This window comes from Egretta garzetta, unplaced genomic scaffold (assembly GCF_000687185.1).
Source record: "Egretta garzetta isolate BGI_Z169 unplaced genomic scaffold, ASM68718v1 scaffold397, whole genome shotgun sequence".
In the NCBI taxonomy this organism is placed as follows: domain Eukaryota; kingdom Metazoa; phylum Chordata; class Aves; order Pelecaniformes; family Ardeidae; genus Egretta; species Egretta garzetta.
This window is the reverse complement of record NW_009260493.1, coordinates 2830015-2855235: the sequence shown is the minus strand read 5'-3', so window position 1 is coordinate 2855235 and position 25221 is coordinate 2830015. Positions and strand designations below refer to the sequence as shown.

At 36.2% G+C, this 25221-nt stretch overlaps 1 protein-coding gene across 3 annotated transcripts in view; it reads right to left on the bottom strand.

The window, feature by feature from the left end:
- Window positions 1-25221, bottom strand: part of ZDHHC14 (zinc finger DHHC-type palmitoyltransferase 14) — a 113874-nt gene that overhangs the window by 18923 nt on the left and 69730 nt on the right. For all 3 annotated transcript variants that reach the window (XM_035899847.1, XM_035899848.1, XM_009644300.2), the window contains exons 3-5: window positions 18834-18992; window positions 6593-6730; window positions 2594-2642 (exon numbers count right to left, since the gene is read on the bottom strand). In XM_035899847.1, the coding sequence (XP_035755740.1) occupies window positions 2594-2642; window positions 6593-6730; window positions 18834-18992 (346 nt within the window). The remainder of the gene's footprint in view (window positions 1-2593; window positions 2643-6592; window positions 6731-18833; window positions 18993-25221) is intronic.

The window sequence follows — 25221 nt, the reverse complement described above, 5'->3', positions numbered from 1 at the left end:
GTACTGATACTGGGGGTTACCCCGACCCAGGTGCAGGACCTTGCACTTGGCCTTGTTGAACCTCATGAGGTTCACACAGGCCCACCTCTCTAGCCTGTCCAGGTCTCTCTGGATGACATCCCATCCTTCTGGTGTGTCAACCGCACCACTCAGCTTGGTGTCATCCGCAAACTTGCTGAGGGTGCACTCGATCTCGCTGTCTAAGTCATTGATGAAAACGTTAAACAGCACCAGTCCCAGCACGGACCCCTGAGGGACACCACTCGTCACCAGTCTCCATCCAGACATCAAGCCATTGACCACTACCCTCTGGACGCAACCATCCAGCCAGTTCCTTATCCACCGAACAGTCCACCCATCAAATCCATAGCTCTCCAATTTAGAGAGAAGGATGTTGTGGGGGACCGTGTCAAAGGCTTTGCAGAAGTCCAGATAGATGACGTCTGTTGGTTCTCCCTTGTCCACTGATGCTGTCACTCCATCATAGAAAGCCACTAGGTTCGTCAGGCAGGACTTGCCCTTGGTGAAGCCATGCTGGCTATTTCGAATTACCTCCCTGGCCTCCATGTGCCTTAGCATAGCTTCTAAGAGGATCTGTTCCATGATCTTCCCAGGCACAGAGGTGACGCTGACAGATTGGTAGTTCCCAGGGTCTTCCTTTCTACCCTTTTTGAAAATGGGTACAATGTTTCCCTTTTTGCAATCACCAGGGACTTCACCTGACTGCCATGACTTTTCAAATATCATGGAGAGTGGCTTGGCAACTACATTCCCAATACTATTTGAATTATTTCATTTTTTACTGTATAGTAACCAAGCTATTAAATCGTCTAACATATCACTATCAAACCAGGCCATTTCTACAAGATGCGCTACTGAGCCTTTCATATCAGCACGTCTCTATATACAAATTGTGAATAAGCAGCCTATTGTTCCTGTACAAGTATCCTCAAATGTGTAATCAATTACCTTTTGATTTAAGGACAATTGAAAGCTATTCTCAGTTTGAAAATAGTTTGAAAGAATCATCTTTTGTGAGATGCGATTGTAATTGTTTTAATTGGAAGCTATTGTTGTTCCATTTAGAACCGTTTGTGCTTTGTAAAATCATTTGTACAAAAGAGAAATGAACAGTGGCTTTACTTAAAAAGGGAGTTTACAGCTCAGTGGCTCTACCTGATGAACACATATACACACAAAAAAAAAAATCATATCTGCAGAATTTGGAGAATTTGATACTGGGAAAAACTACCTGGAAAGAGAGGTCTGCCTTTATGCACAACTATGAATGACAGAGTAAGAGGTTTTTCTTCCTACTCTTCTGTGGAAAAGAGCAAACTGTGTGAGGCACAATGGACAAAAGAATTTTCCTCAGCACAAGTATGAGAAAGAATTCTTTTTATAGAAGCTTTGTGAGAGATGCAAACTGCTTATTCAGACACAAACCTTTCAAAACATATATGTAAGGAGTGGGAAGCTTACCGTCTGTACAGAAATGTAAGGAAGAAACTAAACAGAAGTTACATCACCTTCCCATTTTTCCATTATGTTAGCTGCTTTCAGACAGGAAAAAGGAGTACTTTCCATTCTCACAGAGTAGAAAACATATATAAAGCTCCCATGAAGTGACAAAAAGAATACAGAGAATTTACAGAACAGAATCACAGAATGGTTTGGGTTGGAAGGGACCTTTAAAGACCATCTACTGCAACGCCACCGCAATGGGTGGGGACATCTTTCACTACATCAGGTTCCTCAGAGCCCCATCCAACCTGACCTTTAATACTTCCAGGGATAGGGCATCTACCACCACTCTGGGCAACCTGTTCCAGTGTCTCACCACCCTCACTGTAAAAGCTTTCTTCTTTATAGCCAACTTAATCTAATCTCTTTCAGTTTAAAACCATTACCCCTTGTCCTGTCACTACAGGCCCTGGTAAAAAGTCTCTGTCTTTTTTATGAGCCCCCTTTAGATATATTCTAAAGACCACAATAAGGTCTCCCCAGAGCCACCTTATCTCCAGGCTGAACAACAACAGCAGTGCCTGCGTATGCATGTGTATACTTTTATGTAACTTAACAGAAGTTGATACTTGAAAATGACTTCTCTAAAAACAGTAAATAAACAAAAGAATACTTTCAGGAATTGAACTCTTCAGGGACAGCTTATGGTTTCAATTGTTCCACAATCTACTTTTTCTATCCTGACAAGAGTCAGCCATTTTGGATACTTTCCGCTATAAAAGCAGAATTATTTAATATTTTAAATGAAACCACAGCATGGGTATAGTGTGAAATATATTTGTGAATTCCATCACAAGTACATGGAACATATTTTGATCACACATGGAAACTACAGACCTTTGTCAAGAGAATACTCTGCATAAGATAAAGAATAAACCCCACCCCAGGCTACAGTCTCCTTCCTACCTCCAACATGTGGTGAGAAATCCTGTTGTGCATGAAGTGATTAAATCCTTAACTGATAAAGTCTCAAATGCACATATCCAACAATAGCAAAAAAACCAAGCAGAAGCACATCTCAGATGTTATTTTGCAACAAGATCTACAATTTGTTCCAGAGAAAGGATATCTTGCAGGACTGTCCTTCAGGGCATTGAGGAACCCTGTTTGTTGAGAACCTGTAGAAATAGAACCCAAAATTACCAGCTGAGTAAGAAATTGCACTATAGGCTGTTTTCAGCATAGTTAACACAATTAATATTTGAAGATCAGCTGAATAATCATAGAATAGATTTACTAATATAAATCTGACATTACGTTGCTGAGCAGCAACAACATCAGAAAAAAACGTTGGGTCAGTTATCAGGTCTAACATCTGCAGGATATTTTCTCAGTCAAATTGATGCATGCGTACTTTCCCATGAACAAGATTTCTGATTATTCCTGTTCTTTTCAGACCTAATATGGAAACAAAAAATTATAAGCACTTTTTTTAGTTTGAAATGCTATTTTTCAAAGCAACTCTTTTAGTTTGAAAAATTTATACTGTAAAGGAAGCAGCCAAAGTTCTCTAGACTATAGTCCTACTCCTACTGCACCTGCACAGACTTTTTGAATAGGTGCTTGTTGCCTCTGGGCAAATAAGATAATATCTACTAGCTGAAAAGAGCTCAAGAGCAGCATGCTCCAAGGAACTAGAGATGCAGAAGCATCCACTTGGGTTCCACAACCATGAGATATTCATCAAAAAGGGCAATTTGACAATTTTCTGATAAATATGCAACAAGTGAATTCATCTGTAGAAACTGACTCAATGTCACATAACTACAAGGCACACAGCTTGCATTTTACTTCATAATTTAAATTATTTAAATGCATCAGGTTCAAAGTCCCACAGGAAAAAATTTCCCCCTAGCTAAATTAATCTGAAGATTTGTATGAAGAGAGAACTTTGTCTTTAAAACAAAAAAGAAGAAAATATATATGTGTGTGTATACACATATATATTCTCTAGATCTGCCTGATCAATTTTACTGTTTGCCATTAAAAGGGGAAAGTTACTTACCTTGTATTTCTGAGCCTTTTAGACTCTCACAACTGGTTCTTAGCCTCAAGAAACAAGACTAGTGGAACTTCCCTCTACCTTCTTACTATTTTTTAGGATCCTTAATGGCAATGGCAGCAGGTAGGTGTGAACTCTGTTCCCTACTGCTGGTCACATTCTTCCAAGCAGTTCCCAATATATCAGAAGGGGAAGGTTCCTCGCTGCAGCATACAGTTGAAATACTGATGCTTGAAACAGAGCTGAGTAACTGTGAAGATAGGCACTACTACTGAAAAATGTGTTAAGCTTGGGGAGATGGAATAAAATCTTGCATGACAATACCTTTAAAGTATCTGATTTACAAGGTAATCTTATCATCTTCAATAATACTACGTGCAAACATTCTTAATCCTGGAAAGGGCAAATTTTCAATGAATGCCTTAAAAGCAAGGCCACAGAAAACAAAAAGATGAGATTCATCTCATATCTTGTCACCACTTACGCACACTAAAACTTATGAAAATGCCAGCTTGCAAAATTTATTTGAAATGGAAGAGATTTCAACAATTTTTCTAAATCAAGAGATACTTAGAAAAAAGAAAACACGTTTCCTATGTAATCAACAAGGTCAGAAAAAGAATTTCCCTATTAAGATGAACCATAAAGGCTTTTTTTTTTTTTAAGGTTAATGCCTACAAGTTGCTATAAGTATCTCTTAGTCTCTTCCTAAAGGATACTGTCAGAACGTATTCAGTCGAACACAGGGTATCTAGAATAAGGTGTTGCTTGTGGGAAGGTAATCCTGCTAGGATCATCTTCAGAAGAGCTAAGAACAGGATTTGATTAAGTCAGCAGTACTTCCTCTAGAATCACAAATTTCGCCAGAACTTGTGGAAATACATATGGATGACTTTGAAACACTGCAGGAAGATCATAGTCTACGGTCTAAAAACTAAGCTTTTATTCAGACAAACTAACAGAAAGCACTCTATGCCAATTGCAAAGATTCAGATTAAGTAACTAAGAATCCCGTGTAATGGTTATCATCAGATGAAGAACTGCAGGGCTGCAAAATGGAATGAAAATGTTTGAGTGGTAACTATTAGAAAGGTAGCTTTGAAGACTTCTAGAAGCATGGTAGGCACAAAGAGAGTGGAGTGATATGATAAAAACCCCCTTATTTGTAAGGAACTTTTTTTTTGGACACAGTCAAGATTATAGTAGATAAATTGGAAACTGGGCTTGAAGCTCAAACATAGCAAACAAACATTGAGGAACTAATCACAGTTCATACCTGCTCCCATTGCCTTTGAGGATCAAACAGTCTTTAGAATGAGGGAGGTTTTTCCTGTCTCATCCAAGCTAGATAAACCTCCGTAGTGAGAAGGTTTTACATCTGATATACTTAAACAAGTCAGTATTTAACATTTACAATACATTATCTGTAACACGTACAGAGTGCTAAAGTGCTGCTCAATCACACAGAGGCACAATTCATTTCTCTGCTCTTTGTCTTATTCACACTTAGAATTAGGTATGGACACTGCAAAGTTAAAATCCACTAGGTAACTCCACTTGATATACAGCACGTGGAATATTGGCATAATACTGGTAATTCATATGCTGAAAACTGAAAAGAAGTACTGTACTGTTTATGAAATACAGGCAGGCCAGCTTCAAAAGTATCTTTATATTGTCAGACTGGTGTTTTCAACTATTGAATTCTCGCAGAAAGAATCTTATGCTTCCTTCTTAAATATAAAAAGTGTGCATGTATGTGCCCAAATAAATTTCAAGGATTTGAATATTAATGCAAAGTGTTCTCTTTCCAATAATTACTTTTTCCTTTTTAAGTAATGTTTATCTTTTCTCTGCTCTTTCAACTGATATTAGAAATGCTGTATCTGGCAGTGAGAACAACTTGTTGATTGAGACTCGCCCAAAATTAAAAGTGCCCCTAGCTCTAGTTTACGTGCTAGATTTCTGAGCTACAGGAGAGCCGCTCAGTGGTCTTATCCTTCTTTTGTGAAACACAAGAAAGAAGATGAGTTCTGTTTGTCAAAATACAAATTTTCACCCCTGCACAGTGTAAGTAATTTAGGAAATTAAGCACAATGTGGCATACTTTTTAATAAAGCATTTTCTAAATATTACCATTATCAAGTTAGCTTTACAAATGTGGTATAAACTGAATTTCTATCAGGTTTCCATTGTAATACAGAGTACAAAGGGATAAAAAGATCACATTTTCAAAATGATTAAAGAACTACTGTTCAAGGCAATATCCTATATAATTAGTGAAAAGATAGAACACAAGCTTTGTACTGTGTAAAAAAATACCCACAACTTACAAAAGGTTTTTAAAGACAAGTCATATAACTTATCACCATATAACATATCACCATAAATGAGAACATCATCATCACCATCATATAGGAGCTAACAAGATTTGTTACGTGTGTGGAAAAAAAAAAGACACTACCCAAGAGTCTTGAAAACAGTTTCCTCAAACCCAAACCAGAATACGAATCAAACTCATGAATATTCATTTTCCTATAGCTTATCTGATTCACTCCATTATATATTATTCTCAGAATGTCTACGCAAATGAAAGTAACTTGTGTTAAAAATAGGGTAGAAAAAAATGTAAAGCTAAACAGCAAACAACAAAAAGTGTAAAATAGCTCCAATCTATTTCCTAGCAATTTACTTTTTTGTTTGGATGGCAAGTGACCCATGCTTACACTGAAAAAAGCACACAGAAGTTCTTTGGGAAAATGATACTATCTGTATACTTAGACATACAATGTGTGTGCTGCTTTTCCAATAAACTGTCCATAAAAGGACAACAAAATTAAGAAAATTAACACGGTATTTAAAGCTAAAGCCAGCGCTAGATCAATGACTACTATGACCATGGTCTACAACAGACCAGAATGGGACTCGTTAGGGATCGTGAAGCTTCAGAGAAAAGGCAAATAAATAAATAAATAAATAAACCCTGAATGATCAAAAGATTAACTTAAAAATAAAAAACTCAAGCAAATGGCTACATACGTAATCTGATTTCACCAGCATACTTACGAAGGATGACGTGGGTGATAACGAATGCAAATATAAAGACTGTCAGAAAGGACAGAGATAAAATAAACATATAAAAAAATCTGTAGTTTCTTTTCCCCACACAGTTGCCTACCCAGGGACAGTGGTGATCAAACCGTTCTGAAATGAGAGGCAGAAGAAAAAAAAATGGAAAACAATTAATAAAATGCTGTTTATTTGAAAAAAGCTCTCTGAATACTATATTAAAATTCATAATTTAACTGGCATTTTCAAATTAGCCACAGAGAAATTCTTATGTAGAAAAATAAAATATAAAAGAAAAAGGGAGTATTCTAATGAAACTTTACAGCTTTTAAAGAAATCAAAGCATGGCTGAGGTGAGCTCCTGTTAAACTAACAGCATTATTGTGACAAATTGTGCAGGCAGATCAATAAGCTTGTATTTATCCACTGTGTTATGCAGCGGTACGAACTCAATTGGATTTTATTTTTTCAAAATAAGGATTTTTTTCTTCCACTGAGTCTTCTACTCAAAATTGGAGGTTATTATGTTGTTTTATTTATATCTGTCATGATCACACCCCGACTTTTACATCTACTATCATCTCATCCACCCATTATGGTATATGAAATATTTACATCCTCCCACATCCTTCTATTGCTTCAGGCAAAATATTCTCTATTCCAGACCACCTATTTTTCCATTTGGAGTTCACACTGCAATAGAAAACCATTCAAAATAGCAAAACCATTCACATAAGCCATTTTTCAAGTGATTCGGACAGTCGTGTAAAATTTGCTTACACATTTTAGGGTTTGGTTGGGTTTTTTGTTTGTTTGGGGTTTTTTAAAATAATCGATTCAATTTGCAAGAATTTTCTATAAACCACATGGTATAAAAATTGGTAGATGTCATCTAAATGCTCTGTTACTCTTTATACTATAGGCTCCCCCTTTTTACTAAATCAAACCCTTTCCCTTTATTTTCCCTGAGAGATTAACTCAGTCATGAGAGAGAAAAAGGCCAGGGCGGGTCAGAAACTAGTGTCCCCAGTACAGGGGAAATGCCCCAGCGCTAGAAAGCAGCAGACGGAGTTTGCTTTGTTTCTCCCCAGGCAGCCTGGATCCCCCCTTCCTGTCCCAGTACGGTGGGCAATGGAAACAGAGCAATTGTCAGGAAACAAATTGGCATTTCCTAAATTTGCTTTGGAGAGATTACATTGTCAGAATGACAGAATTTTAAATTTTTTAATCAAATCCAAGATCATAACATAAGACAGATGCTCTCACACTGACTCCCTCTCACTCTGATCCTTGTCCAAATCCTGTTTTGTTTTCTGTGACTTTTATGCCTCCATTGACGTACAATATCAAACTATTTGCAATTCCACAGGAAAGGCAGGCTATAAATTTCAAGTCCTTAAGCCCTATGTTAAAAAGACACATCTGTCCAAGCACGCCAGTTTATTTTAGCTACGGCTTTATGTTCAAGACCTACATTAGAGGTTTTCCTTGAAGGACGTATTTAGGATTATCTTAGTTTAAAAAAAAAAAAAGTCAAAACAACATGCACAACACATTTCTGAGTTCACCAGACTTTCAGGGGTTTTTTAAAAGGTTTTGCGTGACAGCTGTTTGGACCACATGTTTCTGCCATAAATCTGTTTCAAATTCCAATGGGGCTATTCAAGGTGAAATTACTGAACTTTCTTAGGATAAGGCTTCAGAAGTACTTTGATTTAACAAGTACTGCTAAGAATACCAGGAACTAAACACTCTGGTATCTAAAAGAGTAGGTGATACTACCTTTATTCAGTGCAATACAGTTGTATCCCCAAAATAAGTTGATGTTGCATTGAAACAGTGCTTATTTTTACATTTGTGCTCTTGAATGAGTCTTTATGTTCTGATAAACACTTTGCTTCATTTAATGGGCACCTTATACAACACATGAGCAAATAATATCATAAAGAAAAATGCAGTTATAGAGCCTTTTGAAGAGCACGATCCTAGGGTACTTTTGTACACTACAGCTTCAGAAAAACAAAATCATGTCTTTGGTAGATGAATTCTGTATATACACATTCATTCATTCTATTCTATGCTGATACAGTAGGAGTCAACAAATCATATTAAGATAAAGCTCAGTTTCTAGCCATGAAACAATATTTAGATATATGTAGACATGTCTTTGATAGATTCAGATAAATGCAGACAAACATAAAACAGACACATGCACACACACCCCATCTATAAACACACATACATATTAAACATACATATATATGCCTTACTAAAGACTGACTTGATATTTTTAACTACTTGTCACTCCTGTCCAATATCTGCCTTCAAACTTTCTTGGTAAACTGAAAAGCTCTGCTTTCTCAATAAATACATTATCAATCATTGTGAAGCTAAGTAACTACTTAAGATGTTTCTAAAGTAGAAATGGACAGAAAAGGCTAGTTGGATTTGAAAAACACTGCTACAGTGTTAAATCTGAATCAACTCTAATGAAAAAGAAGTAGTATTAAGGGGTTTACATGAGTTTAATGAATGAATAGACTGGGTCTCATTTTTCTCAGTCATAAAATAAAAAGGGATGTTACATTTACGCTATATGCCACAAAATAGTGTATTAAAAAGCAAGGGATTATTCCACTCAGCAGATCATCAATATGAAAATGCAAGTTAAAGATAATAGCCTTACAGCTTGTCAGCTGCTCTGGTTAGTTGTTAATGCAAAAGAAAAAAGCCGATCCTGGCAAAATGAACAGACACATACTAAGCAGAAACTTCTAATGCTATTAAATATAAACTTGCTTAAATCTAGAGCTGTTTCTTCCTCTTTACAAAAACACATGGCTTAATAAGTATTAATGAAGAAATAACACAATATCTGAAGGTTCACCTCCAGCACTCCAGAAGCCTGCAAACTGAACCACCCATGATTTGGAAAATGACGCTCTGTCTGACATCTTTACTTGGCTTAGACAACGTTGTCAGCAAAATTAAGATTTACCTTCACTGAGGAATGAAGAACTACTGATGCTGAGAAAAACTGGGAATTTCAGCCCTCGTAAACTTAAAATGCAGAGCATAAATGCAACTGATTGTTATGAAGAATAACAAACTGTTGGGATATGATAACTGCAATTCTGGTTTAAATTTATAGGGTACAGTTAACATGCTGCGGTATTCAATCATACATCTGTGACAAGGTTAATGTAAAATATTTGAGGCAAATGAAGAGAATCAAAACATTGGTAATACAAACTTTTGTTAATAAAAAGTGTATTATAACTCTTAATGGGGAAGGAAGAAAACAGCAAGGGCTGAGAAGTTTGTCTATGGAAGCATCCCATGGATAGAAAAGTAGTGAGGGATCATCCTCCTGCACCCAATTTTAAGCAAAAGCAGCAAGGTCCTTGCCTTCAGGATGTGGTATGACATTGCAGTCATATCTACCTAATGGAGAATACTGCTAAAACAGATGGCCCAGCTTCTCCCCTTTTAGCAGTCCTGTGAACAATCTCTTGCCTGTGTGCCTATGGCTCTCTGTCCTTAGGCCAAGCCTGATGTTCATTTGACCCTGTGAGGAGCTGGCTGACAGAGCCAGATGAACATAAAACTGTGGTTAATTTTCTGTTTGCCTAGCTCCCCAGACCAGCTCATCACAGTACAACACAAACACCAAAGCTGGCCCAAGTGAAGCAGTGAGAACACACTGCCAGAGAAGGGATGAAACTACCCTTTCAGAAGCAGCTGAGTGTTAATTCAGCTTAGCTGTGACACCAACCTCACTACAGTTTAACACTTACCAGGACTGCAGGAGAAATCCAGGTTTGATTAATTTTTCAGGGTCTGAGAGCAAAAGCTGAAGCAAACAAAAAAGACTGAGAAAACGTGTGAACAGTTTATAAGGTGAAGTACCAATGAAAAGAGGAGATGGGTAAACAGAGACTACAATACTACTGTAAAGACCACAGAAAACCAAAGAGGTAAGAAACCTCAAGACCTGTCAGTAAACCTGCAACAGTGACTTTATTTAGCTAGTCTTTCCCAAGTGATCAGCAACTTCAAATCTGGATAACTTCTGAGCATAACCAGCACTCCCATAACCAAATCCTAAGGGTGAGGCTTCACAAGGTAACCAAACCAATCTGAAAGTTTAGTAGCAGTGAAAGAGATAGTCACATACTGCCTTTCCTGCCACTTAATTCCACTTCCTTCTTTCATTGTCTAAGCTGCTGATGAGTCAGGTCAGTTCCCTGAACTGGCAGGAAAAAAAGAAAAAAAGGAATTATTTTGTTCATTCCTCGGTGAGAAAACACTGACTTATCAATCGCTGTGTGTTACTAAGGGCTGTGTGAACAGGCACAAAGGAGAGAATCAGACAAGTGGGGAGGGGGAAAGGAAAAAAAAAATATATAAAAAAAAGAGGATGAAGTTCAGATGCTGCCCCTTTGGAAGCAGCAAGCTGTCAGCATGACTCAGTGGTCTCATTAACACTCACCTAATAATATATGCTAACAGGATGATAGAGGAACAGAAAAGTTAACATCACACTTTAGACATTTCTCTCTGTTTTTACCTCCCCTGGAACACTTACATTTGAAAACTTGCTTCAGAAACATTAACTGCTGGATATCTTGGATAAAAACAAAACCGAGAACATTTCACACTTTAATAAGCAATGGTCTTATAGATGGAAAGTGTTTCTTTCAGAAGCCACACCGAAGCATGTTCCTTGTTGCTCAGAACCAGAGTCAAATATCTGGTTTTCCACAGCACAGCATGTAGACCCTTAAATCCTTAAATGTTCAGCTTCCATTTTTCAATCACTACACTCCAGGAAACCACATACAAAATGACCCTAAAGCTTTCCTTCCTCATTCAAAACATTTAATAAAAGCTTTATAATTTACAAGGAACAAAAAAGCATTTTTACATGGAACACTTATAGGCCAGCTTGGCCTTTCAGTTTGCAGCTTTTCTTGTCTGCTCGCACTGTGATCTCAGAAACATTTATTATTATCTATGAACTGCTTCCTTTTTCCTTTGCTCGACTGGATCACTGCACAGCAGCACGCATTTTCTAAAGCTTAATGTGAAGGCAGGTCTCAAAGACTAAAAGTCTACAGGTGCAAAAATATCTAGGTCACTTTACTAGGAGATTCCAACAAGCACAAGTTAGAATTCATTTGCTAATTCTTCCATCCCATTCAAGTAAAGCATTGTAGGGCAAAGATACAAACCTAGAGCATTCACCAAATGTTACCATCTTTATTTAACACACGCAAACATGCATCCCAGGACTGGGAAGAGTCAGCAGCCCCCTTTTCAAATCTTGTGTCAGTCAAAAAATCACATTACAACTCAACCAGCTGGGCCAGCATTACTCCAAATTACTTTTGATGGTAGCAGCACAACATAGGACTATGAAGTCCATTGTCATGGATGCACACTGAGCCATTATGTAGAGACACCGACACATCTGCACATATTTATAATGATGACAATTACAGCTTTTTTTTGTAGGACTGTGATGTCATGATATGACCACATCTATTCAGGCTTATTGACTTGTTATTTTTTATGACAAATGGTACTTTCAGAATTTGGTTGCTCTTGAAACATTTAGGAAAACAAACAAGGTTTTTCAAAGTCCATATAAGGAATACTTTTTATTACATACAGTATTTATTTTCTAAGATACAGCAGTTCCATCCCAGCAGCCTGCTGAGTCATGTACACATGCACAAAAGCAAACATAGCCATGGCATTAAATCCCTTACAGTCAACTGTTTATTTAATCATTTTTAAAAAAAGCACTGATGGGACTTGCCATCAATTGGCAACAGCAATAAATTTATGGATCAGTTTAACTTACACAACATTCACCTGTGTGACAGCCATTCCCCTGACAATGCCTTTGCTGTTACTTTTGTGGAATGAAATCAGAGTGGAAATTTATATGAAAAAAATGGTGAATAACAAAAGACCAATTGCAAGTTACATTTACTAATTAACATCTGTTATGGACAATGCACAATGGATCCTTTAAATCACTGAGATTCAGTACTTTTGTACTCTGATCCCAAATCAAAACACCCCAAGAAAACCAAATGGAACAGAAAGAGCCTTCCAGCCTCAAGTTTATATTCGGAAATACTCACCAAAGGTTTACTCCAGATTACATTCTGGACATCACACTAATCTCTACAAGCTGATGCAAACTGAAACAGCAATGTAACATTTGGAAAGATGGGCCTCTATTAATGAAATAAATTAATAACATGCATGGATATCTACAAGAAAAAGTCAATCAGAAACACAAAACCAAGAGCTACTCGACAGATATTTCACACTCACAATCGTTTAAACACTGTCCCAAACAGCTAAACTATTTGGGTGGGGTTTTTTAAAGAAAATCAGTTGTAATGTCAACTTTTTCCATGCTAATGAATAGTGGCAGACTAATGTTATTCACAGAAAGAAAATAAACACGTTTAATTTTTTAAATAAGAACAGCAATTGATTTATTAGGAAAACATCCAGCCATTGCCCTAGGATAGCTCATAGTAATTAAACTATATTGTCACATACCTCACTTCACTGTTACCTCCGATAATGAATGTTGACTAATTAACAGCAAGCCCCTTTGACTGCATGCACATTAATGGTGACATTTTCAAAGGCAGTAGCAGCAGTTTAGAATGACTGTTCCTTGATAGTGACGAAGAGTGCACAGCAAAGGACCTCACTGCTTAACAATTTCACCTTACATACCTATTGTCAATACAATACAACACCTTCACACACTGGGAACTAAACAAGTGCCAGACACACACCCAACCATGAAGGAAAAGCGTTAAAAATCCCAACTCATCCCTAGGGTAAGTGTGGTATGCTTACCAGGTATCAGCATCCACAAAGTTCATAGCTTTGTTCCTCTTCCCTACATGAAAGCACTTCTTTTTTTCTTCACACACTTCTGTTGCTGCCTTGTATCTGCCTTTGAATTCCTTAACCATCTTTCAAATTGTTATTGCACCAAATATAAATATTTATTTTCTTAGATTCCCTATTTTTTTTTTTTCACCTGGTAATTTCTCTCTAAATTTTACTCTGATATCTGATGTTTACAACATCATTTACACAACTGGGTATTATGATCATCTCTGCGTTTTTATATGCAAACCAATACATAAGTCGCAACCTCTCTCTTGAAGTAACCTACAATACTATTATCTTTTTAAAAGAGACTTTCTGCCATATTTACCCATACTTTGGCTTAAGACTTAAAAACTCTTTGACACACATGCTATGCTCCCTGAATTTCTAAAGTACATCTAGTATATAGATGGCACAATCATAAACAATGTATCACTTCAATAAGTGCTGAAAGTAGCAGAAAAAAAAAAGAGCCAAAGCCATTTCTCACATGTGAAAACTGGGGGAAAAGTATACAAGAAAAGAAAAAAGGAAAAAAAAAAGAAAGGACATAGCAGTCAACTTTGTAGTTTTAACTGTTCAGCTAAATAGTCATTTCAAGAGACCCACAGCTAAGGTTTAACGGGTTCAAAAGTCAGGCCCCAAAATGAAGTGAAAATTGTAGTCTCTTTATTGCAGGAAATGTAAGGAAAGACATAGACAAAAATCATGAAAAGGAACTGAAAGCAAGAAGGGAGATAAGGTAATGAAGGAAGAGTGCTACAGAATGGAATTAAAACCAAGCAAAACGAAGTCCTGATTATAAAGGGAAAATTACTCTCAGACACAGTGTCAGTGTTCTAAAAACCAAATGGTTACAATGCCACTTCTCAGACTGTTTTTGAAGTAATTTGTGTTCTCCAGGCTGGAAGATGGTGGTATCTAGAGCGACTACGAGGAAGAGTTTCTCCTGGACGACACTGATAATTCTCACCCTGTCTTACATTGCATGTGTTATATGTTACATGTGTTTTAATAATTAATTCCCCATTTTAAGAAATACTGGTGCCTAATCTTAGAAGCTACTTTTAAAAACAATTCTTTATTCAAATTCTGCTGTTTGGCATACTGCTGGGTACATAATACCTTGTATTTTCAAAACAATAAATTCATGTAGTACAGTCATGACCAAACCAGAAAGCTGATGCCTATAATTGCCTGGAAAAAGTGCTTTACAGAAGCAGAACCAGAAACCGGAAGTCTATTGGCTTCTAATATAGCATATTTTCTGTCAAAATTTCTGTCAAAATCTTGACACCTGGTCTCACATTTAGGACCTACAGAACAGCAGTCAGACTTCCAAGTAGGAGGAATCCTTTCTCCTACAGAAAACTGAAACATCGATAGAAAATGCCAGTATGGTACGCGAGCCTTCAGCACTACTGGCATCCTGGTTCCCCATCTCAGGAGGTTTCTATTAGGTACAAAGAAGGCCAACTAGCATCCATCAAGAGCTAACTCCCCAGGGTTCAAGAAGGCCTATGCTGAAAACTTCTGAGAGCGTAAGAATATTCAGGAGGAAGCAGCCCTGCATGCTCGCCCTCTCTTCCTGTTCTTCCCCAGGGATCCACTCTGGCCATGGTGGGAAACAGGCTACTGCATGAACCGAAACTTTGGTCTGACTTAGTATACCACTCCCATGTTCATCAGTGATCTCTGAAAAATCAAACTAAACGTTTCAAAGTTAAGTTGTGACATCCAATTTCAAAAATCTGAGCTTTGAATCCTCTGTGGAAAAAATAAATAAATCGTGTGTTGAAAGAAACAAGTGGATCTGGAAAAGAGAAGCTATCTTTATCCATCAATCATGCACAAACTTATGATATACAGATTTTGAAACAAATAAAAAGGCCATATTCTCTTAGATTAATATAAATGGTGGATCTCTTCTTCCACCATACTATACTTAGTCTAAATCAGTTACTTCACTTGATAAGCAAAACTGTGGCATGTGAAGGAAGGCTTTAGACAATTAAATTATTGGACTACGTTGCTTTACTGCTTGCTAATCATTATTCACTGTTTCTCATTAGCCATTTGGTATTACATTTAAATAAATTGTTTGGAAATAATCAACTCCTTTTTCAGCTTTTATTATAGATACCAAAATAAACAAGGCAAACATTTATTAAACCAAAAAAGGAAATTACAGTTGATGTTGAAATAAAAAATAAATTTAAAAAAGGTCATTTGCTAATTTCAGAAGTAAGCCCAACTACTGGCTTCTTACTAGCATCACACAGTGCAATCAAATACTCTTGTCAAAACCCAGCAATAACTAGCTCAACTATATGCTCAGAACTTATGTCTGCTGTGGTTATATTTTTTTTAAAGTCTTTATCTCTTGTGCTTATGTGTACATTAAATTCATTTATAATTTTTAAGCAACAAAATGGTACACAGAAAACCCTTGAGCTTTCTTAGCTAACTTCCAACTGCCATTCACAAAGGCAGTTAAGGAAAATGAGTCAGAAATATACCCAAGATATTTGCCTCACGGCAAACAAATTTTTGAAGGCATTATATAAATGCAAACTGCATTTTTATGAAAATCCAGGTTTTTCTGAATGCTACTATGAAAATGTTGTAAAACTAAAGGAGTTTGAAGTATTACTATTGGTAGAACTCAAATTAGTTTGGTTTTAGTTTGGTTTTTTTCTATAGCTGTTTCTTCATAGTTTTATCTAAATATACTATGTATCCATTTATAAAGAATTTAGTGATGAACTGAAAATCAGAAACAAAGTCAAGTAACAGATATGCTTACCAGACAACTAGAAAGTTAGGATTAATTCAAAAGGGGAGAGAACCAACGATTAATAAATTTTTGTATGTAGTTACATATTTAAAATGCTGCTAAGGATTCCTTACAGAAAGAAAAGCATCGCTAGAAAATACAGAATGAAAGAACCTCTCTTTCACACTGCATTCACTTGTCCAGTACCATAAAACACCTTTAGGTAAAAGTAACATACTGTTTTTTCTGAGCAGTGAGTGCTGGTTTGAAGAAAGACTCCATTCTTGTACCCCATAGTCTCTGTAGTGAGTTTATAACTACGCAGCAAAAGCTTTAGGAACTATGTGGTAAAAAAGAACTCATATCCATAGTGGTAGTGGGTTGCAATTGTAAGTTACTTAAATATCTGCATGCATGTGAAGTAGGAATATTTTTACACTGATTTAGTTACATCAGTAAGGAACTAGCAAATGATAGTAGCACAAGAACACTCATTGCTATTATAAGATTCATTCACAAACTAAAATTAAATAAAAGTATCACCATGAAGACAATCCTAACTTAAGAGTGGAAGTAAACTGCATAACACATTCTGATTAAGTGTATGTTCTTAGACTGTTAGTTTTCCACAAGTACATGAGCAATCTCATTTTCTTGACACCTATTTTTCAACAGAAAATTAGTTGCAGGTACTTGTAGATTTCACTTTTTGCATTCAATACAGCTAAATATTTATATGACAACTACCTGAACCTAATCAGGAAACAAAAGCACTATGCAATGTACCCTGAAAGAGTCATAGTTCATTGTAATTCCCATTATAAACACTGAGGAGAAAAACCACAGCAAATTCATTCCAATAAATGGATGGAATTATTTTAAAACAAATAACTTCAAATTAAAAAGGTGTGCAAGAGGAAGTTACAATGATCATACCTATTTTATTAGCAGAAAAGACTAATCTCCTTGGATACAATTATCACTGAAATGATTCATTTGCTCAGACTCTTTTCTGATATACATTCATAATAATTTACATCTGTTGCTTCATCACAGACATAATAAAAAGACAACGATTGTTTAAGTTGTTCCCCCCCAATCACTAATTGTATGTTTCCAGAGTAGGTTTTCCAAATTTAGTATGAAAAAGACACAATCGGATTACAGTATAACCTGTAGAAAAATCCTTCATATCAGTTTATTAAAAAGGCTGAAATACTATTTTAAAATAAGCTTCAGGATGTGTGTGTGGGAGTTGCTGTTATTTATGTACACCCTTGGTAAAGACAACCACCTTTAACTTTTATTTACTGCGCTGGTCAGCAACTGCATTTTCACATAATCAGGTTTGCTGAGCAATACCACAACACTGTCATGTCCAGGTTACACACATAATATTTTTCTGAAAATGTGTCAGACAGCAATTCATAAACATCCCTACTTGCCAAGTTCAATAGCTTTTACAATACTTACAAAATTCTAACACATCAGAAAAAACTTATTTACTGAAGGAACCATCTACAGATAATAATCGATTGGATATGGCCAAAAGGCTAAACTTTTCACTCTGATTTAAGTGTACTCCCTAAATGAATATCTTCTAAACATGAAACTGTAATTCTTCCAATGACTGCTTTATATCTAAAAATATCACCGCTGAATGCTGCAATTACATTTCTCAGCTGGAAACATCTTTCTACATTATTTTCTTGAATGTGTAAGATCCAGACTCAACAGCGTGCTAATCAGGTGCACTAAACTCTAAATGTGATCTAATTAAATAGAAGACTACTCAGATTTGACTGCTGGGTTTTTTGGTGTGCTTTTAAACCCAAGCATATCTTAATCACCTTGTCTGCTCTCCAAAGAAAATAGACATGAAAAAAGACAAGATGTTCAGAGGGAAAAAAACCAACCCTATCATTACAAAATATCCTTAAGTCCTGACATCATCTACTTACTCTCAAAATAGCATGCTTGCCCAGTAATTTATTATGGTTTCTGACTTTAAAATTTCTAGTCTTAGAACTGTTCAAAGGTAAGAATCACCTACAGTGTATATTCTGGTCACAGTTTAAGCCCTGGCCATTTGAACTGCGCCTTACAGTTAGTCTGAAATAGACTGAAGAAGCAACTCCTTGCCCTCAATTCAGTTTGGTGAAGGAAACAATTCTGAGACTCCCGTAAAGCTTTGTTCTCCCCGTACTAGAAAGTTCATAGTACGTACTATGCAGCCTTATTTGAATTGGGTGTGTTCTTTCTCTTGCGGAGTGGGTTAGGAAATATATATGCATCAGAAAGTATTTTTCCTACCTAGACTAGCAACAACTATCTGTCAGGCCAAATCTCTTCTGCCTTCTCTAAAATTCTTAACATTTAACAGAGCTTGTAGGAAAGAAGGATGAACACAGCAAGTGACCTCATGAGTAATCTTGTCATTAAGTGATTATTTTCTCCCGTATCAAAAGTATTCATAATAATATATAAGCTACTAAACTGAACATACACCATATCTTTTTTTTTACTCACCTACGCAGTTATCACAAAGGCTGCAATGTGAGGCACGAGGTGGGCGGAAAATCTTGCAAGTAAAACAGTATTTTAGTTTCACTGTCTGTCCATTGATGATCACTTCTTTTGTTCTGGGAGGGGGGCGGTATCCTCCTGAACTGGAGCCATTTGCAATATCTAAACATGGAAATAGAAACGCATTAAATTTTTCACATGAGCTATGGTGTATGCACAGAACTGTCCTTGATGGCAATTTATAGCAAGTTTCCAATATATAAACACACATAAAATAAACAACTTTTTTCCCTTCTCATTCCCCTAAAATAACACGTAGCAAAAAGATAATTCGTTACAAATAGCATTCATAGCCAACCAATTTGAATTAAAAAACCCCACCCAAACTCAATTCTCAAATGCTGACAGCTACCTTGATCCCAAAACTCTCACTCTCATATCCCCTAATAGTTCACAGAGAATACATTAAAGACAACTATGACTACTGGAGCAGGATGGTAAAACCTGGACAAGTTACCTTTAGGATTTTCCTGAATTTTTTAGAATTCCTATAATAACAAACAGTCTCTCTACAAGTGCTGCAGAAATTCTACAATCTAATATAGAATCTGCACATTTACTTGAGCAACATCAGGTCTGTAATTAGAGCTTGGCACATGGTAGAAATAAGGTCAAACATCATTCTGCGATCTCTTAAACTCTGTGATACAATGGAGCACATACAGAATAGTATTTCACAGCTCTTGCTGTTTCGAAATTTGAAAATCTAGCTCCCAGTGTTACTTTTACACATCTTGAAGCTTGTTTGTTGTACAAAAGTATCTTCCAACTACCTCATTTGGTGCAAATGGTGGGGTTTTCTTTTATTTCAGGACATCAGCATTCATTTTTCCAGCAACTAAAAGACTGATTAGGCTAAATCATTGAAGTTCAATTTTGTCCTTTAAATGCTCCCAAGCTGAGCTATATTCTGAAAGTTGAAGATGTAAAAGTGGTACCTTTTTCTCAGTTTATCTGTTCTTGTGTAGTCACAATCAAATCAAACCACAGAAGTGAAAAACACCTACATTATTACTCTTGGACAGGCAGAACAGGAAGAACAATAGGAGAGTAAAATAATTTTTTTTCCAATGTATGAATGAAACAACATTTCAAAGTCACAGTCACCTGCACAACTGTGTTTGAAGTTGTCCCCTCACTTTCATGTTGGACAAGCACAGGGCTGGATGACAGGTTACTAAAAGATCCATGACTTGTGTTTGGGCTCAGATTGTAGAAACATCACCCACAATTACAATTTCTGCCAGGCCTGCAGACATATTTACACAGCCTACAAACGACACATTTTCCAAGAGAGCAACTAGAAAGCCTCCTATCTAGCAAGGTGTTCAAATGAGCGACAGCATAGCCGTGCTAGCAAAGGTGTAATTATACAACATGCTAGATCTGGCAGCAAATCTAGTTTAAGAAGTTCCCATCTGCAACATGCTCACCTGCTCCATAAATATGCATCAGTAAAAGTATTTGTGGGACACCACTTTAAACCTGACCATTGAAACAAACAGACTTCAGGAAACTCTCTTGGAGAAGAAGGTGGAAGGAGGGGAGCAATAGCTGAGAATGATGGAATCAGGGTGTGAAGCTTCCCATCATTCCTTACAAGAATGAAGTGGTGAATACTGAAGAAACAGCAGCTTAGAAGCAACCTACTAGACCCTGATGAGGTACACACAATTGCTTGTGTTGGAGTTTAAACCAACCCCTGCACCGTTCCTGGGATGCTGGGCGAGGTCCTATGATCTGCACATGGACATATGGATCACTGTGTGGCTCCCACAACAATCAATGATACTGATTTTGACCTCAAGGCCAATACTACTTGGCACAGTATTTTTTATTTAATAACCATTGCATTATAAGCTACTAGTGTATTTACATGCTGAAGCATAACTAGACAATAAAAAGTTGTTTAATGTGCAATAGGGATGACATTATCTTATTTCCTTTTTTTTTACAGTTGTGTTGTTTAAAAGAAACTCATTAATCAAATGACTGTGATTTTAAAGCACTCTAGCAGATACAAGAATTTGATGAGTTCAATAGAAATAATTTAATTTCTTTAGATTATAGCAAAACCCATTTTTTTATTTGCTTGCATAACAGTTTATTTGTCCTCATGACACATCAGTTTGAGTTAAGTAATTTTTGATTTTTGCATTCTAATTCAGAACTAGAGCTGAGAAGATGTTCTTCTGAGGGCATAACACAACCATGCTTATACTATTTAAAGCTTTACAGAAAACAGGGAAGAATTTCTTATAATTCAGAGATTACATTAAAAAAGCTTCCATATTTAGAATGAAAACTTACTTTCTGTAGAACAAGTTATCATAGGCTGCATGAAATGCTGAAATAAATAACTTGTAGTACTAGTACAGATCTACATAAGACAATACTTTTTAGGGGAGAAAAACATCACAGTAAGTTTTTGATCTTAAAAATCCCCTATAGCTAATTTTAGTTACTAACACTGAAAAAGATAAATATATTTTAATACATTGTACTTGCAGTGACATCATCACCATCAGGCTTGTAATATTCTTAGTCCTTCTATAAATTCACGTGTCTTACAAAACACTGCGTGATGCCCATTTCTGACCATAGGCTGGTCAAGATAAACTTAAACTGTGAACAAAAATTCAGAGCATTAGCCCTAATTAGCTTTTTGTCCAATAAAGCATTTAACATGTGCATGCATAACATGTTCATTAATAAACAAATTATTTCCATTTGATACTCATACTCAAATTTATGTGCATAATTGTCAAAAATACTAATGAAGCCTGACTTTTATATAGGTGTAGCTTTCTATACTGCTAGAAATGCTGATGCACTGAACTTCCTAAAATAGCACTAGTATTTCAGATTTTCTTATTTTACAAAATCTTATTATTCTTTCAATGATTATGTACATACCCAGGAAAATTACTTCAACCAGTCAAGGAGAATTGTTTAGAAGAAAAATGCCCTTTTTTCTAATGAAACATTTATGCATAAAAAAAATGCACACTGACTAAAAACAGTATTTGCCCCACCTTTCAAGAGTTCAAAAAGTGCACTGTATCTATTTTATTTTAAAATGGACTCTGGCAGAATCTCAGAAGCAACTTCCCTCTTCTCTGGTGGAAAAAAAGAGACTATTGGCCATCCCCTTATACTTAAAACGCTAATTTTCTAAAAGGGTTTCTTTCCAAAACTTTGCAAGGAAGTTCAGGTTCACAGGGACAGCAAATCCTTGCTCTCTGAGGGAAACTAATCTCAAAAGCCAAGGGTGAAAGCTGATGCAAATGAAATTAATGAAAACAGTCTTGCTGACTTTCCATGGAATCAGGATTTTACCAACACTCCTAAATTGCACAATCAAACCCAGAAGTCCCAGTCTTTCTGTTTGTTAACAATTTTTTTTCTGGAAACAAGAAACAGGGCAAGGTCAAATGTACTTGGATTTAATCAGGTTTATCTAACCTAAATGCATTAAACACGTCCTGGTCTCACAGTGATTTTTCAGACTTCAACTGGACTGCTCAAACTTTGGTTCTAAGACAGTTAAATCTTTTAACATTTTTATATCTTTTAATATATGCAATCTCTTTAAGGCATAATAAAATTAACCTTTAAAGAATCACTTTCCCCAAATAAACCTTTGTTTGACCACTACTTTTTACATTTTTCTCTTCCAATCCACTACTGATGTAGTAATGGAAGTTATTTTACAAAAAGGTTAAAATTTTCCCACTAGTGGGATTGCCTTCCACCCTCTCCGCTCCGACACGTTTTATAACTTCTCTAGCAGTGTTAAATGTTCATGCACTAGATGGGGCTCCAGCATTTTTATTACCCTATTACAACCCTCTCCCCCAAAGTACCTGAACTGCTGGAAGAAAGTCACCCCAAGTATTTAATGGAGATACAGCATGGTCTGGAAACCTTCTAATGTGACAATGAATTCCACTTGGATATCTCAAATTATTACACTGAAAACAAATGGGAGGTGCTGTTTAGATGAGACACAAAAGCTGGAATTTTGTATATGTATCACCAGGATTATCCCACTTAATCAAGCACTTGCTTTTTTTGTCAATTTTCCTAAGATCCTAGGACAGTCTCTAGAAGGTCTCTTCATGTTGTCTCTACAGAGACTTAACAACTATATTATGCAATGTTTGCCATCAGCTTTAAAGGGTCACAATTTCAATCTTCAAACAATATCATTAGAAAAGTTAATAACTTGAAGTAGTTTAATGCTTCTAGCTAAGAAAAAACAGATAATGTAATGAAAAAGATCTTTATGTATGACCTAAAGCATCTGAAGAACACCCCCCACCCGGCACCAAAAAAAAAAACCCTAGCAAAAATGCAAACCTCCTTTAAGAAATGTCTTCCTCTGTGTTTAACCACGTACATCTAAGCTACATGCTTAAAACAGGGAGTAATTTCTATTTTATTTTTTTTTTTAGGGAAAAGAACTTAATCAAATAACATTTTCTTGCTTCCAGACAGTAATCTCAGGGACAAACAATACTGGGAACCTGACTTAGACTGAAAGCAGCAGCTGCTAACTGCATTCTTCACATAATTCTTCATCTGATAGCCAACAAGAGATAATGACCAAATATTGCTTCTGACTTTATCTAAAGACTTACTGCCTTGATTTCAGAAAAACCTATGTATTATTTTCTCAAGAGTAGAATTGCATCATCATCTTCAAGTCTGAAACTTTATGTGAAAGGTATTCTCACTCCCAGAAAGAAACATAATCTTTGGTGGTTTGCTGAGGGAAAGAAGCATAGAGAGTAAGAGCTTTCTGAAAGACTTACCTGATGCATAAAGTAATTTGACTGAATTTATTTTAAGAATGTTGTGTAAAGTATGCAATATCAGGTATGACTATTAGCCTATCAAGTTGGTAATCCACTTTTGGAGAGAAAGCAGAACATACCCCCATTGTACCTACAAGCAGTATGAATTTGTTCAGGCTATTGTCAATTCTATGAAATGTCTACACTGTCACAGAGATTTAATTTTATAAGTCTCTAAAGAAATCAAATTGTGCATTTCAAAACAGATGAAAGACAGGCATGGAACTGTGGAGAAGTCCCAAATACAATCTTGAGCATCAATGAAAAATTAGAGAGCCAAGACAAAAACAACTTCCAGAGAAGTCATGCTGGTGTAGCTAATATATTGAGTGCAGGGCTTTTGAAAAGGCAAAAGAAAGTAAACAAACTGTGAACTGGCCTGAGTTGGTTGTACAGAACAAATTAGGAAGTTACACATTAGTTAAAAACAGTTACCCTGAAGAAAAATCCAAAGCATTTCCTTGCTATAGATGGGCCTTTTTAAGGCTGGAAGGGTAAATTACCATGATCATCTTTTTATTTATCTGCAAAAATACTGATATTGTGGAAGGACTGTTAATCTCAGATGCAAAGGGACAAATGCCTTCCCATCTGTGAAACCCATCCTGCTGGGTTCAGTTATCCTTTTAAGCCTTCATATTTAGAAGTTTATTACCCTATAAACATTCTTCCACCCGAGGTGACTTCACACTAAACTAACAACAAGAGTCATGTATTATAACTGCAAAGAGGTTACAAAATAAGGCAGCTCCTGGCATTCTCATTCCCATAGAAACAACAACCCCTCTCAGTACAGTTTGTTCTGTGATCACAGAAAACATGCTTATATGTACCATGAAAAGGATGCAATTACTATTGGGGTTGCCCTTGAAAGATGACTTTTCAATTTTCACGAAAGTTATAATCGAAGTAAAGATACTATGTCAGTAAGTTTAATCTCCCATTTTGAAAAAAAAACCAAACAGGTCCTGCTGCATTTGACTGAGATTATAGCACTTTTATAACAAATAAACCTACGTCACCTTCAGTGATTTTGCATTATACAAGCCTCATTCATCTAGTTGCTTTTGTTCTATTATCTTATATGAAAAAATACTAGAGTATTTTAAGACCTATGCTCCTTCCGTCTCTTAGGCCAAACACATATATTTCTTACAGGTCATGTTTTCTAGACTTCTCTGATTTGCTGCCTTCCTCTTGAGATTCCACACACGGCATCAAAAACTGGACAGTGATCTGAGCCCTCATTGTCACTAGGTACTTCAGAATGTCACTTCTCCTAGTTGATATAATGACTTTTTCCAATGCACCCCAAAAAGAATTTCCCTTTTTTGTCATGATACCACAATGCTGACTCAGTCTGTTTGTGGATAATACTCAAGTCCCCTTTTACTATACCATTCACTATTGAGCCGCCTTTTTGTTAGTATTTGATTTCCATTTGTAATCATGTATTTTGTATTTGTTCCCTA